Source organism: Dreissena polymorpha, chromosome 2 (genome assembly GCF_020536995.1).
Source record: "Dreissena polymorpha isolate Duluth1 chromosome 2, UMN_Dpol_1.0, whole genome shotgun sequence".
NCBI lineage: Eukaryota > Metazoa > Mollusca > Bivalvia > Myida > Dreissenidae > Dreissena > Dreissena polymorpha.
In genome coordinates this window covers 148,678,451-148,695,699 of record NC_068356.1, presented here as the reverse complement: position 1 = coordinate 148,695,699, position 17,249 = coordinate 148,678,451, and the positions used below count along the sequence as shown (strand labels likewise).

Below are 17,249 nucleotides of genomic sequence, written 5' to 3'. Positions count from 1 at the left end.
TAACATGCTGAGTATTACATCAGCCGGTAAAATGGCTTCTTCAACCATGCAGAAAGACGCGGGTTTTCGAAGTTTCTGTACAAAGGCAACTTGCAAAACGTGTTTTATTGACGTAAGTTACCCATATGGTTTGTTTACTAAACTGTGTGCATTCTGTCAAGAAGTCAACTGGATGTTGTTTATATACTTACATTTTTGTTTGTTGTTGTTTTCTGTTAAACGCATGTGCATTTTATGTTATTTAAGAATAAATCAACAAGATGTTGTGTTCAATAAATGTGTTACTCAGTAAACAATCTTTCGTTTTAAATTGTATTTCAAAAATTAAAGACTTTAAATGTTCAACATAATAAGTTAATAACAAATATCAAACATATTTATTCATGCTCTGGACAAACCAAATATGAAATAGTTTGCAAAATAAGCAGCGAATAGTTTAATTTGAATCGAATTGAAAATAATCGAATCGGACCATTTGGTATCGAAATCGAATGATGGGCTATTCGTTACAGCTCTAGTAAAAAACATGGCTGCCAGGGGGTGGGGCATTTTGTCTTATATTGCTATAGTAAAACCTTGTTAACACTCGAGAGGACATATTTATTTTTCGATCTTCATAAATGTTGGTCACAATATTTGTCCCAATAATATCTTGTTATCTCAGGTGAACGACTTTGGGCCTTTCAGGCCCTCTTGTTTGTTCATCTTATCATTTGAAGAAAAGATATCATTGCACAGATGTCTTTTACTTTTACAATGTGTTATGCTGCATTTGTTATGTGGCCTGCTCGGGGTATATTGTTTAGCACATGTCGGTCATGTTGATCATGACTGGTATATCACCCTTATTGATTTTCAGGTCACTTGGTCAAAGGTCAAGGTCACAGTGACTCATAACAGTAAAAGTTTACATGATGATAACTCAAGAATAGTTAGGCATAGGATCATGAAACTTCATAGGTAAATTGATCATGACTGGCAGATGATTCCTATTGATTTTCAGGTCAATAGGTCAAGGCTACCGTGACAAAAAATGTATTCACACAATGGCTACCACTACAACTGACAGTCCATATGGGGGCATGCATGTTTTTCAAACAGCCCTTGTTTGTTTTATGTTGGTAAATGTTCATCTCGGTCAATTCTAGGTTAAGTCTGAAAGAAGGTCATATGTGGTCCAAACTAGGTCAACAGACCAAATCACAGAAAAGGTAAGTAAAGACTCCAGAGGTCACATTTTCTTCCAGATCTTCATGAAAATTGGACAGAATGTTATCTCGATGAAATAAATTTTCAGTTCGAAAGTTGGTAGTATGTCAAAAACTAGGTCATTAGGTCAAATTATAGAAAACTTCCTTTACCTTATTACAGGTCACATTATCTTCCTGATTTTTTTGAAAATTGCTTACAATGTCCATCTTAATCAAATCAAAAGCTAAATTTGCAAGTTGGTCATGTGCAGGCTAGGTGTTAACGCCATTATAAATAATATTTAAATACGACGTTAATGTACGCGAAAGTTAATTATACCGTTTGCGCCAAATACTTTGACGTTTGACGCTGACGTCATTTATTGTTATTGTCTATTTAGGAAAAAAAACGTTAAGATTGAAATTGTTTTAAGAGCGCCTTAGCGAGTATGGAAGGATATATGTTGGTAAATATATTGTTGGTATTTATATCGTATATGAATTTCTGTATGTATTATTATTACGTGAGCGCGATTATTTGAATTATTTTATTTGCACAACATTTTAAATGTTTTGTTTGATTGACTGTTTACATTATATATATATTCTATTTGTTTTAGAGAATCGTCGTGAATAAATGTAAGGACGCATATCTAGTTTTCCTGATATGAAAGGCGGAACTCTTAACAATTCTCAACATATCCGTGTGGATAAGAAGTTCGCAACTCCGTTTGGAGAAACAGAATACAACTTAGTGTGTGAAGAAACAACGCTAATGTGAAGAAGATTCAAGATCGAATGCATATGTGAACATAATAGTAAGAAACAAAATGACGTCTCACGGATCAAGAGACTTTGACAGTGCGAAGCGTTCGCGTTCGACCCAGATAGCAAATTTAACGAAGCTGTATAAAAAACTGGAAGAAAATATGTCGTCGTACGAAAATTATGAGAATGTTAAGCAGCTGAACAACAGATGGTGTAAAAATTTTGAGACATTAAAATGTGTTCATCAAGAGTGTGTAAGTTTGTGTACGGACTCAGTAATGTGTGAAGATGTATCGAAATCTTTTGAAAGTTCTCCGAAGAATTTCGACGAATTCCAGGAGAGACTTTCACAGTGGCTGGTCGCTAATGAGAAGGCGTCTGATGACGAAGATATGATATCTTCAGTTAGCCGTGCAAGTACGACAGCGTCATCGCGGTCAAACTTAAGAAGTGCCAGGGCGAAACGCTTGCTTACAGAACACAAACTGAGAACGCTACGGGAGAAACACAGACTCGAACAAGAACGGCGTGTACTTCAGCACAAACGCCAGTTGCTTGAGCATGAGAGAGAGGTAGAGGAAGCGCGGATCGAGGAGGCAATCTGGGAAGAAGAAAAAGAGGAAGGAATAACAACCATCGGCGATGTGATGGTGCGGTCCAGTGGAGCTGACCAAATGTCCGGCGATCTGACGGTGCGGTCCGGTGAAGCACACCGGATGTCCGGCGATCTGACGGTGCGGTCCGGTGGAGCACACCGGATGTCCGGCGATCTGACGGTGCGGTCCGGTGGAGCAGATCAGAAGTTCGGCGATTTTACGGTGCGGTCCGGTGGAGCAGACCGGACGTCCGGCGATTTGACGGTGCGGACCGGTGGATCAGACCGGTTATCCGGCGATTTATCGATGCGGTACAGTCGAGTAGACTGGAAGTCCGGCGATGTGACGGTGCGATCGAGAGAGGACGTTCCGGAAGTGGTGCACCATGGACAAAACATTTTACCTGACGATGTTTGTAACATTCGAGAAGGTAGTGATATAAGCAGGCCTTATTCTGTGACTCATAATGTTACTTCCGGAAATCGTGATCTTCCGATGGCGGCAGCAGAAGCCAGGTCAGGTAAAACAGAACATATGTTGTATATCGATTCAGCATTTCATAGAATAGCCAGTACATTGCAAGAGGGTTTCAATTTGCCTAAACCCGAAATTTTGACATTTAGCGGAAAGGCAATTGATTATTGTAAGTCCATCAGGAATTTTGAGACTAATATCGAGTCTAAGATTAATGATGATAGACTTAGGTTAAGCTATCTGATTCAATATTGTACAGGAGATGCTAGGAAGTGTATAGAAGATTGTGTGTTGTTAGAATATAGCGAGAGTTACTGGAAAGCCCGAAGTATATTGCAAAACCGGTATGGCAAGCCGCATGTAATTGCTAGATCTCACATTGACAAATTAGTTACTGGTCCGCAAATTAAGGCTACAGATTTTGAAGGTCTTTCACATATGTCTTTAGAGATGCAAAAATGCGAGATAACTTTATCTCAGTTGGGATTCGTTTCGGATGTTGATAACTCTGAAAACTTGAGAAAAATTGTAAAACGTTTGCCAATGCATTTAAGAACAAAATGGGTTGACGTAGCACATGATATTTTAGAGTCTGGTCGAGAACCATGTTTCTCAGACTTAGTTAAGTTTGTTGACAAACGATCTCATGTTGCATGCTCTATGTATGGCACTGATCATGCTACGGACAATTCCCTTTTCAAGTCCGATAAACCAAAATACAAGCACGATGCTTATGTTAAAAGCAAAGTGACCACTTTGACCACTAACACTCACAAGCACGACAGACAGTATGATCGTAAATGTTTGTGCTGTTCTGGATCTTGCACAGATTTATCATCATGTAAGTCCTTTCAGTCCATGAATTTGGAGATCAGGCGAAAATTCGTTCGAAAATCCAAACTTTGTTTTAACTGCTTTAAAGGAAATCATATGTCCAATAATTGCAGAAAACCCAAACAATGCTCGGTACCCGACTGCTCCCAAAAGCACCAAACAATGTTACATAGTTGGGCAAAATCCGACTTCGACTATACGGTTACACAGCCGTCAGTAAACTGTGCATCTACTTCAGGCTGCTTTGTGAAAACGTGTCTAGCGATCATTCCTGTAACTGTTTTTGGGTCCGAAGATCAATCTTGTCAGACTTACGCGTTGCTTGACGATGGAGCAGACAAGACTTTGTGTGACGAACGACTGTTACAAACTTTGAACGTTTCTAGTAGACCCGTGACATTTCAGATTTCAACCATCAATTAAACCGGAAGTACAACCATTGGGCGCGAAGTTGACATGCGTGTACGGAATGTGATGGGTATTGGCGAAGTTAGTCTTAAAAATGTCTGGTCAGTGAAAAGACTCCCCATTTCAATAAAATCAGCCGCGTCTGCGAAAGATATTTCCAGATTTCATTATCTTGCGGATTTGAACATTCCGTCTGTTGGAGCAGGTGATGTCATGCTGTTGATTGGTACAGACGCACCGGAAGCGAATATACCATTGGACGTGCGAACAGGAGAACAAAATCAACCGTACGCTGTTCGATCACGCCTGGGTTGGGTGGTGAGAGGTCCCGTTCAGAGCACTACGGATACTCACATCGGAAATGACGTGAACATCAATTTTAGTCAGTCACATGGCGTCCTCTTACAACAACAACTCGAACGTATGTGGACAACAGACTTCAATGATGTTATTCATTGCGAGAAGGGATCATTCTCAGTCGAAGATAAACGGGCACTACAAATCATGGAATCTACACTTTCAAAAGAAAATGGACACTATAAGATGGGACTACCATGGCGTGATGAAAACACAAGCTTACCGTACAACCTTATGCTAGCGCATGCGCGACTCGTGCAACTGAAGAAAAGGCTCTCGCGAGATTCTGAGCTGCATAAGAAATACGCGGATACATTAAAGGATTATATAGACAAAGGGTATGCTAAGGAAGTAACTGAAACCGACACCACGAATCGAACATGGTAACTGCCACACCATCCAGTGATTAACGAGAATAAACCAGGAAAGGTTCGCGTGGTGTTTGATTGTGCTGCGAAGTTTCAAGGACCATCACTTAACAGCCAACTACTTCAAGGTCCTGACTTTGTTAACAGCCTAGTTGGGGTACTGTGTCGGTTCAGGCAGGAGAGGGTAGCGATTGTTGCCGATATCGAGGCAATGTTCCATCAAGTGCGTGTATGTGAACATGACTGTCAAGCGCTTCGTTTCCTATGGTGGCCTGGTGGGGACATCTCGGCAACTCCAAAGACGTTCAGTATGCAGGTACATTTGTTTGGGGCGACGTCTTCACCCAGCTGCGCGGCATTTGCACTGAAAAGAACTGCGACCGACAATTCCGAATCATTTGACCCGGAAGTAGCGTCTACGGTTCACAAGAACTTCTATGTAGACGATTGTCTTAAATCTTTGCCGTCAGAAGAGAATGCGATTCACCTGGCATCTGATTTGAAGGCCTTGTTGAGTTTAGGTGGATTCAGACTAACCAAGTGGCTAAGCAACAGCAGGAAAGTGTTGGATGCGATACCGGAATCGGAATGCGCTACGTCTGTTGTCCAGCTTGATCTTGGGAAAGCACTTCCGACTGAACGCGCATTAGGCGTCACGAGGAATATAAACGAGGACTCGATAAGGTTTGAAAAAAAATGACTGAAAAACCTTTGACGCGACGTGGCATTTTTTCGGTTGTGAGTTCGATATTCGACCCGCTTGGATTAGTTTCACCTGTGACATTACACGCAAAAGCAATCATCCAGCAACTCTGCAGAGAGAAGATCGGCTGGGACGAAACAATACCATCACGCTATCAAGAAGACAGGAAACGGTGGACAGCGAACTTGTCGTGTCTTGGAAATATAGCAATTAGACGGTGCTATCGTCCTGTACACTTCTCAGAAGTGATGGCTCGGAAACAGGTTACGGTGCATGCGCGTATCTGCGGATGGTCGACGACAACGACATCGTGTCATGTAGTCTAGTACTTGGTAAATTCCGACTGGCACCAATAAAACAGATGTCCATACCACGCTTAGAGCTGTCCGGAGCAGTGATCGCAAGCCGCTTGTACGCACTCGTTTCGAGAGAACTCGAGTTGAAGATTGATCAGACACTATTTTGGACTGATTCCACCATTTGCTTGGGATACATAAATACACATCAAGTCGCTTCAAGACATTTGTGGGAAATCGGCTCAGCATTATTCACAAAAATACGTCTCCGACTCAGTGGCGATATGTAGATTCAAGTTCCAATCCCGCAGATATTTAGTCCAGAGGTGTAAATTCGTGCGATTCGCAGAGACTTGAAATGTGGCTGAATGGATTAGCATTCCTGTTACAATCATCGGACGCTTGGCCTGTCGGTCCGTGTATACCGAATGTGACAGAAGATGACCATGAAGTAAAGAAAAATACTGCCAGGACGTTAACCATACAAGTGTCTCATGTGTTTGAAGAATTGATTGCTCGTTATTCAACATGGACAAAATTACAGCGAGCCTTTGCGTGGTTATTAAGGTTCAAACTTTACTGCCGACGTCGTTACCTGAGACACACTATTCAGTTAAACACAGGAGTTTTAACTGTAACGGAAGTACGGAATGCAAGAAGTGTCATTCTAGAAAATGTCCAGAGCGCACATTTTACAGATGCAATAACCTTGCTGAGGAACAACAAACATGTTAAAAAGGACTGTAATTTAGCTTCGCTAAACCCCAAATTAATCGACGGCCTCGTCCGAGTGGCTGGGAGGCAGCCGAATGTGGACACAGCGACGTATCCTGTTATTCTCCCTAGCAACGATCACGTGACGATGCTGATAATTCGACATTACCATTCGATCAATGGTCACGTTGGGGTGCAACAGGTGTCGGCGGCTACTCGTGAGAAATATTGGATTTTACGTGGCCTGAGTACCATAAAACGAATACTTAAATTTTCTTTTATTTGCAGACGACAGCACAGCCCATTGATCAATCAGGTGATGGCACATGTTTTACAAGAACAGTTGACACCAAACAAACCACCGTTCACCTATGTAGGGGTAGATTATTTCGGACCGTTGTTTGTGAAATGTGGGCGATCAAGTGTAAAAAGATACGGATGCCTTTTTACATGCCTCACAACAAGGGCAGTGCATATAGAAGTTGCACATAGCTTGACGACCGATTCTTTCATCGCGGCGTTTCAACGTTTTACGTGTCGACGGGGAACACCAGAAACGCTCTTCAGCGACAATGGAACGAATTTTGTAGGCGCTGATCGAGAAATAAGAAAGTCCGTTCATGAAATAAATTCTAGCAAATTGGAAAACTATATGCACAACCGTGGCATTGAATGGAACTTCAACCCTCCGTATGCCAGTCACAAGGGTGGTGCATGGGAGAGGCTGATTAGGTCTACACGTTCGATTCTCAAGGCAATGTCTGGAGAACAATTTCTCACAGATGAAAAGTTATCTACGTTTATGGCAGAAGCAGAGCGAATCATGAATGATCGACCTATTACTCAAGTGAGCAACGACCCAAAAGATCCGTCGGTTCTTACTCCCAGCATGCTTTTGCTGATGAAAACAAACAGCAGTATTCCGATGGGTGTTTATCAGAAAGAGGACACGTATTCAAAGCGTTGGTGGGGTCAAATACAGTATCTGAATGACGTTTTTCGGCGTTAGCTGTATACGCCAGCTTTTCACCTTAGCCTGACCTTTGTTAGTGTCCAATAGAATTCAAATAAAACTTCCCGCGGCCAAGTACAGATGAATACACTTCATTGACTGCATTGGCTGATTTGATAATACCACTAGAACATTGGAAACATGTCCGCGTCATTGTAACACTGTTTTACTGCGTGTTCAGCATGAAACAGTTTTATCTCTAATTAAAGGGCTTAATAGATATAACAGTTTTACACTCAATCTCGACATCAATACAGTTTGTGCGTGCACCTTTTATTTTCAGAGGATTTCCAGCGCGAGAACGTTGTGTACTTAAAGGCCATGTTCTCATATTTAGTACTGACTTTCATATTCCTGTCAACATGTTATATGTAAAAGTATACAGAGCAGTGGAAGCGATGCCTCACTTAAATGCAACCCGCGAGGTATAAGGGGTCAGTTCGCGGTTAGTGTGTTTGAATGTCAGAGTTTAAATACAGGTCCATATGTGCTGATCGGAGTTCGCGGTCAGTAACATAATAGTTATATAAAAAGACGCTATAGCGTGAACTAGGTGAACTGGAATTTTCTTTACCAGAAAGATGGTCAATGAAGATATCCAGCGATATTATTTTATGGCATGTCAATAATAGATTCTTAATGTGTTTTCAACAATAACATGATAAATATTATTTTTAATTAATTAACAAGAATTATTCCATCATATTTACTAATGTATTATTGCATCATATGACTAATGTATTAAGTGTGAGCGCGATGATTCTCGATACTGTTAATAATCGAATCAAATACACGTAGCAATGCCCGGTAAAACCACTCAAACAGGTTTGTTCGAAGAACGCGCGTATACATATTTAAAATATGTACGGAGACTTCGCGTGTGGCCGGTTGACTTTGGTTTTCTGTTTTGTATCTATAGGTTTATGACCAGCAATATGTAATAATGTAAAATAAGCCGTTTGATGCAGCTAAAAACTGCACAGAAAAAGATATTAGCTTTTCTTGATCTCATTCATTTAAATCTTTACTTTCCATAAACTCCAACCACAATCAACGCCGTATATCTTTTTAAAGATATTTCTTGTTTGGCGTAGATGGATACGAGAATATTTGCCAATGTTGCATGTACGCCATAAGTGGCAACGGACACAGACTGACTTACGTGACGGTGACCTTGAACTAGTAGCACATGACAACACGCCGAGAGGACAATGGCCTTTGGGTATAGTTATCAAGGTAAATAAGGGTCGAGACGGGCACGTTCGTAGCTGTGAGGTACAATCTCGTAATACAGCATCAATTAAGCCAATTAATAAATTGTGCTTGTTAGAGACTGCGATCTAAGGCGAATGTATAAATGTGTTTCAATTAGTATGGCTAATTGAAGTTTACTGTTTTAGGCAGAATGTATATATATGTGTTCCAATTAGTATGGCTAATTGAAGTTTACTACTTTAGGCAGAATGTATACATGTGTTCCAGTTAGTATGGCTAATTGAAGTTTACTGCTTTAGGAAGAATGTACGTACGTGTTCCAATTAGTATGGCTAATTGAAGTTTAATTGACATCTAGACTTTGCGTGAAAGTGTATACTAAATTTCCTATTTATATGTTTTCTGTTTATAATTCTATGCATTTATTATTATGAAATCCGTGTGATTTCATGGCGGGGATTGTTAACGCCGTTATAAATAATATTTAAATACGACGTTAATGTACGCGAAAGTTAATTATAACGTTTGCGCCAAATACTTTGACGTTTGACGCTGACGTCATTTGTTGTTATTGTCTATTTAGGAAAATAAACGTTAAGATTGAAATTGTTTTAAAGAGCGCCTTAGCGAGTATGGAAGGATATATGTTGGTAAATATATTGTTGGTATTTATATTGTATATGAATTTCTGTATGTATTATTATTTCGTGAGCGTGAGTATTTGAATTATTTTATTTGCATAACATTTTAAATGTTTTGTTTGATTGACTGTTTACATTATATATGTATTCTATTTGTTTGAGAGAATCGTCATGAATAAATGTAAGGACGCATATCTCGTTTTTCTGATATGAAAGGCGGAACTCTTAACACTAGGTTACAATTAAGTCAAATCATACACAAGTTTTTGACACTATAGAATGAGTTTTGGGTGAACAGAACAGAACAGAATATTTTATTTTAGCTTAAGCATACAGCTCATCGCCATAAACATACATATGCAATAACAGCATGCGTGACAATTATATACAAAACATACATCCTTTTGAGGAAAGATCAATTTAAAAAGTAATGACATACAACATGTTTTAGTGAGAATGTCACATGGATGGGGTTAATACAAAGTGATCATGTAATGTTAACACGAAATTTAATAATTGTTACAAATATAACATTATTCTAAGCTTAATGTCTTTGTGGAAGATATATCATTTATACTACACATATAGCACATCTTCTCGTAACTTAAAGCATTTTAAACAAAAAATGGCAAGTTTTCTTAACACTATTTTGTTTGAACAATTAAGTAGTTCGATACACTTGAACATACTAGGTCGTGATCTGTAATACTTTGGAATTAATGTATTCCTAATATCGGCATAATAAGGACATTTAATAACAAAGTGATATTCATCCTCGATACCATTGAGGTTGCATAAAACACATTTGCGTTGATCTCTGACAATGTTCTGGTGTCTACCCGTTTCAATTAATAATTTGTGAAACGACAAACGTAATTTAGCAATAATATTCCTATGTTTTTTATTTTCAACAATATCAAGATACGCAGATCTTTCGAATATTGGTTTCAATTCTTTATATAAAATCATTGAACTACATGATGTGACACTTGTATTTCAGTTAGTGATATACTGGTCTCGTAATCTGGTTTTAAGTAGAGGTATTAATTGATTAGAGTTCACAGATTCGGGGAATAGCCATACATCGTTAAAACCGGTTTGGTTTAGAATGTCCCGTACTTTCGATGACCAATTGTTTGTGTTATTTTTGCGTTCAATTTCTAATCTCTGTGATAATAAAATGTGTTTAAGAATACAATCACCCTCTTTTACAGTATATAATTTCAAAAAGTATTTCACGATCCTGACATATCTGTCTAAATACAAGGGGAATCGACCAACTTCGGCATATAGCGATAATGAGTTTGTTGACATCTTAACATTCAATATTCTTTTACAAAATTTACGATGGACGCGCTCAATGTTTTCCGCTTTCATAAATCCCCATACCTCACAGTTATAGTTTAAAATTGATGATACATATGCGTTAAATAAATTTAACATGATATGTATAGGTACGTTCATGTCTTTTGTGAGAGTGAACAAAGAATGCATCACTTTTAAAGTTTTGCCATACAATGTATTTGTTGCGGACGCAAAAGATCCACCGCTTGACATGACAATTCCAAGGTAATTAAAATTGTTAACAATTTCTATTTCTTGACCTTTATATGTCCATATTAATGTTTTACTAATTGTGCCACCTTTTCGGAATACCATGACCTTTGTTTTTTCAATGTTTACCGTTAAATTCCACTTATCGCAGTAGGTTTCTAAATTGTTTAATGATTCTTGAAGACCCTCCGGTGTTTCAGAAAATAAAGCCGCGTCGTCAGCGAATAATAATAGATATACCGATATTTGATCTAGTGTAATTCCGGCGTTTATTCCATTTTGCAAACCGAATTCGATGTCGTTAATAAAGAGGGAAAACAATATGGGCGAGGTTATCTCCCCCTGAAATAAGCCGACGTTACTATTAAATACGTCTGATAATTTACCCATGTGTTTAACCTGTAATTTCACTTCATCGTACATGGATCGAATAAGTGTTAATAGTTTACCGTCGATGCCCACATTAATCATCTTACTCCATAATTGGCCGCGATTGATGACGCCATATGCTACTCAATATAACAACAGTATAGCTTACCTTTATTCTGAAACTGTTTTTCTATAAGTGCATTAAGAATAAATATTGCATCGACCGTGCTACAGTTTGGTTTAAAGCCGAATTGTGCATCCGTTAGAATGTCATTCGTTTCTGCCCATTGCTTAAGCCGTTCATTTAATATGCTTGTAAACAATTTCGCAAAACAACTGATTAAAGTAATTCCCCGATAGTTATTTGGATCTGATATGTCCCCACGTTTATGAATTGGTATTATAATACCAGATGACCAGCTGCGCGGAAAACGCTTTTTATCAAGTATGTAGTTAAACAATATTTCTAACGGCCTGACGATTACATCGATTGTTTCAGTAAAATATTCATATATAATATTGTCATGCGCATGAGCTTTATTGTTTTTCAACCGTTTGGTTGCCCTTATAATTTCTTCTGTCGATATAGGATTATCGAGTTCGGGGTAGGAGGGTTCTGTGTTTAACCTATTGTCAAATTCATGTAAAAAAGTATCGGAATCAAACGAGTTTATATTTAGGTCACCTTCGTCCGCTAATTTACTGAAATAATCGTGGAATTCGATTAACGGTATCGTATTTGAGTTTTGTGATGTAGTTTTACGTTTAAATAATTTCCAAAACTCACGGGGTGATTTCCTTCTCATAGTGTTCATATGCTTGCTTTGATCAGTGTTGTACTTTAATTTAGTTTTTCTACAAGTATACTTATAATCCTTTTTCGATGCAATCATTTGTTCTCGTGTACGCTCGTTTTTGTTAAGATTAAACTCGTATATAGCTCTGGTACATTGAGATTGTTTGGTTTTACATTCTTCGTTAAACCACTTTTGTTTATTTTTATCATTATCTATAAACCCTTTACTTTCAAGATTTATATTGCGCTTAAAATACTTTTCTCCTTTAGAATTTAAGTAGTTCGAAAATTCTCCCACTAGGATATCCGGATCAGAGTTTGAATCAATTTGTGATAATAACATGTGTTCCAGATTATGTACATCGCACGAAACATCACGAAGAAAGTCGCATTTGTTCTCGCGTTTCCATTTAAAACAATCGGATTAATATTACTAGTTAAAACAGCGTTATTCGTGCGGAGAGCAAATGTCAGCGGCGCATGGTTCGAGAATTCCGTGAAATCGTTAACGGTTAAATCTAAAATGTCCGTAAAATTGGTGTGCGCAGTTAATAAATAATCAACTAAGCTTTCACCATTATGTGTATAGCACGTTATTTTACCTATATTTTGATCGTTATGTAAACGTCCGTTCACGATACGAATATTAGTCGCTTTACAAATATCTAACAGGTTGTCTCCAAATCGATTCGTAGTAAGGTCACAAGTTGAGCGTGGGATTAAGGTCTCAATATCTGGAACAGTATCAAAATCGGTATCGCTTATATACCTATCATTTTCGATGTAATCGGCTTTATTTCCCGTTCGCGAGTTTGTGTCTCCAGTTAAAAATACCTTTCCTTTGGTTTGATAAAAATTAATATCTAATTCAATAGTTTGAAAAATATCATAAGTATACAAAGAGTGGACAGGGGAATTTTCAGGTGCAATATATATAACACATAAATATACATCTGATTCAATATTAAAAAACATTTTATCTAATTTAAGCCAAACAATGCAATCAATGTCATTTTTTACTAATGTAACACCTTTACGAATATAGTCTTTAATGTAAATCACAATACCACCACTCGAGCGCTTCGCTCTACGGTGTTGTAATCGTCTGTATGAGTTAATAGGCTTATTATAGCCTTTTAGGTCTAAGGTAGAGTCTTTATTTGTCCAAGTTTCAGTAAGAAATATAATATCGTGACAGTAAAGAAAAGATGAAAACTTACTATCAGAGCATTTAAACGCTGTTAGTCCTTCCACATTCCATGTGACAATTTTAATGACGCCCTCACTAACGTCCTATTCTTTATACACTTGCTTGTTTATATACAGTTTGTCAATCCTGAGATGAGGTGAGCGATACAGTGCTATCTTGTTTTAGAACAGCCTGTAGTACGAAAGGGAAGGTATTGTATTTGTTTCAAAAGTAACATTTTAATGTTATTGAAAATTACTTAGCAATTATATGATGTCATAGTTTTGTTTATTTTGCTCACCTGTTATGATGTGACAATGTGAGCTTTTGTTACTCTTTGCCCGTTGTATTTTAAACGGCCACCGGAAAAACTTTGCGAAACCGAAATTTCGCAAACTTAAGTACCCTTTTTCTTAAAGATTTGCTACTTTGAGACATAGTATGCGATAAAAGTCTTATCGTTGATTAATAATTGGTTATTTTCACTCAAAAAACGCGTTTTCTTCACTATGAAATTTATAAGCAAAGTTGGGGTTCCCATGGGATTTTTGCATTTTCCCATGGGATTTTCGATTTTCCCATGGGATTTTTTCTCCCATGGGATTTTTTTTCTCCCATAATTTGCAAATGGGAGAAAAATCCCATGGGATTTTGAACATTTTAAAAAACGTGTTTTATTTGCGTTTGCAAGTATTTTAACGTTATTTAAGGACTGTATATTGGTTTTATGCCAATTATATATAAAAATATTTAGTAATAAAAAAATCCCATTTTAAAATGGGAGAAAAAAATCCCATGGGATTTTTTTCTTATTTTGAGAGATTTATTCATGAAACTTTCAGAAACATCATATTTTATGAAATGATGAACAACTACGATATTTTAATGCGTTTAGTCGTGTTTAAAAAAAAAAAAAAAATCCATGGGATTTTTAAATCCCATGGGATTTTTAAATCCCATGGGATTTTTTCTCCCATGGGAATTTTTTCTCCCATGGGATTTTTTCCAATGGGATTTTTCAGTTTCGTAAGCCGAATAAGTTTCTTAATGCGAAAAACAACAATAAAGGAAATAATAATTATAATTTTGAATAATAAATTGAATAATATAAATAACATGAATATTTTTAAAATGAGTTACAATTAAAGGTTTATGCTAGTAGAACTTATCATTTCTTGTTCGAGCAGATGGTTGAGTCCAATTGGTGAGTATGCCAGCTTAGAACCAGTATGAATGCATCGCAGACAGACAACGCTGTCATACTGTACACACCGCGGAGTAACAATCTTTATTGCATTTCATTTTGCAACAGAAAATGAACTCCGTAGTATAATTGATCTTATATATGCCCTCTGCTTTTGAAAGCGTGCAACACATTAACATAACAATAAGTCCATGCCAAAAACTATGTGCAAATTCCATTCAAAGCTATATACACATTATAAAGGTCAGATGACCCGCGTCATGCGAAAATGGGTCTTATGTCATATGCGGCCGAAGTTGGTCCATCCTAGCTTGTCCAACCGCGCAGTCTGGTCAGGTACTACGCTGACTGATATATAAAGTCAAGCCATGATTCGTGGTCTCATATCCAAACTCGGTAGCTCCTGTGCGAAACTTTCACCGGAAACGACGGCACCGAGACGGGCGCTCGAACTTTGCGGATGCGCGTTATATGTTATATATAATAGCGCGATGTGTTTTTTCTTGCCTCAAATTAGTAAGCCCAATCAGCGTTTTATTGTGTTCTTTGCTTCTACTATTAACAAGAACTTCAACTGATACGAACATGAATTTTATTTTAATATGTTTATTTAATGCTCGGAAAACTCATTGTATATTTAGACTACTACTTATAAAACAAAGTCGGGTTTTCAACATCTGTTTTCGGCATAAAAATTGTTATTCCAAACCAGATTTTACGCACTTTACTGTACAAAATACCGTTAGGGCCACCGTGGTTACTCATTAAAATCCAGAGGGCGAGAATGCGAGAACGCGAAAGTACGATGACGACAGTGCGACAATACGATGGCGACAATGCGTTCGTACGATTGCGAAAACGCGCTAGTACGATGACGACAATGCGACAGTGCGACAATACAATGGCGGCAGTGCGATAGTACGGGGGCGACAAAGCGATAGTCATATCGTACTGTCGCCGTGGTATCATCGCAATGTCGCCATCGTTCTATCGCATTGTCGCCATCGTATTGTCGCACTGTCGCCATCGCATTTTCGAATTGCCGCCATCATACTATCGCGTTATCGCATTGGCACCATCGTACTATCGCACTGTCGGCTATCGCCATCGTATTGTCGCACTGTCGTCATCGTATTTTCGCACTGTCGTCATCGTATTATCGCACTATCGAACTGTAGTATTGTCGCCATCGTACTATCTCACTGTCGCCATCGTATTGTCGCACTGTCGTCATCGCACTGTCTGATTGTCGTCATCGTATTATCGCGTTCTCGCATTGTCGCCATCGTACTATCGCATTGTCGCCATCGTATTGTCACCCTGTCATCATCGTATTGTCACATTGTCGCCATCGTACTATCGCGTTCTCGCGTTCTCGCCCTCTGGATTTTAATGTGTAACCACGATGGCACTAACGGTATTCCGTAATACTGCTAAAGCACAGTATGATTAGGTCACTCCCAATGCTCAAATCTCTATGTCTATTTTAGTAACAACACATGTCTATGGAAGGATATATAGGTAAAAGTTACATCATTCGTGGTGAATATTTACATTATGACTGATGCTTATTCTAATTTGCTTGATGACAATTCCAACATGCTTGTTGTCTATTCGTTTATACTTGATGATTGCTGCAACATTACATCATTCATGAATAATATTTACATTATGCGTGATGTTTATTCTAACATGCTTCATGACAGTTCCAACATGCTTGTTCTCTATCGGTTATACTTGATGATTGTTTCAACATGCTTGGTGACTATCCAATGTTTGTGTGTTCATTATTCCTGAAACCAGTCATAATCGGTTTTGCCACTAAGCGTCATTAACAACGGCAGTTAGCAACAGGCAGTAAGCAGAATGCAAGTTACTAAATTATGACATCAGGTGGCGCGCGTTTATTTTCCGTATGTTGAATAAATTACTTTTCGGAAAAAAAAGCGAAAACATCCGAATCATTTTGACTAGTAAACTGAATAAGCTGAATTAGTTCCCTTCGTTATATAATCTCCATTAAACTAAATACGTTCATTATTGTCATGAAGACCAGTAAGTTTACACAATGAATTGACTGCCGTGAATGTTTTTGATATTTGTAAGATGCAATTGGCACTCAAGAAATTATACATGTATTTTATTCAGAACATAACGGGGCTGATGTGTTGGAATTGTGGCCCTTCCCTAGTCCAAATAATTACAGTAGACGTAATCTACCGATGTGCATTGCATATCGACCTCATATTTATAAAGTAGCCCAAACCCCCATTGCCACAGACCTGTGCGTGAAACTTTCAGATTTCTCTAGTCTGTTAACCATGCTATAATTACAATTTCTATAAACACATATTTATCATTTTATGACTATATAATGTCTGTGGTATACAGAGAAACCTGAAAGTTACAAGTACTCGTGTCTAGTACTGTACAACTATTGTACTCCTCGTTGAGAAAACAACTACTTCATCTACATGTATTAAAATATCATAAAACATAATTTTCAATCAAGTTGGAAAAAATCAATAAATAAATGTCATATAAACAGGTTTGTCATGAAC

The 17,249-nt window shown here is 38.0% G+C and overlaps 1 protein-coding gene across 1 annotated transcript; it reads left to right on the top strand.

Moving 5' to 3' along the window:
* Positions 1-1,591: 1,591 nt before the first annotated feature.
* LOC127870186 (uncharacterized) lies at positions 1,592-6,930 on the top strand. The gene is made up of 5 exons (XM_052412842.1): positions 1,592-1,657; positions 1,811-3,197; positions 4,476-4,691; positions 5,124-5,311; positions 6,841-6,930. Exons 2-5 carry the CDS (start codon positions 2,021-2,023, stop codon positions 6,928-6,930), a joined length of 1,671 nt encoding a protein of 556 aa, XP_052268802.1. The 5' UTR covers positions 1,592-1,657; positions 1,811-2,020.
* The last annotated feature ends 10,319 nt before the right edge of the window (positions 6,931-17,249 follow it).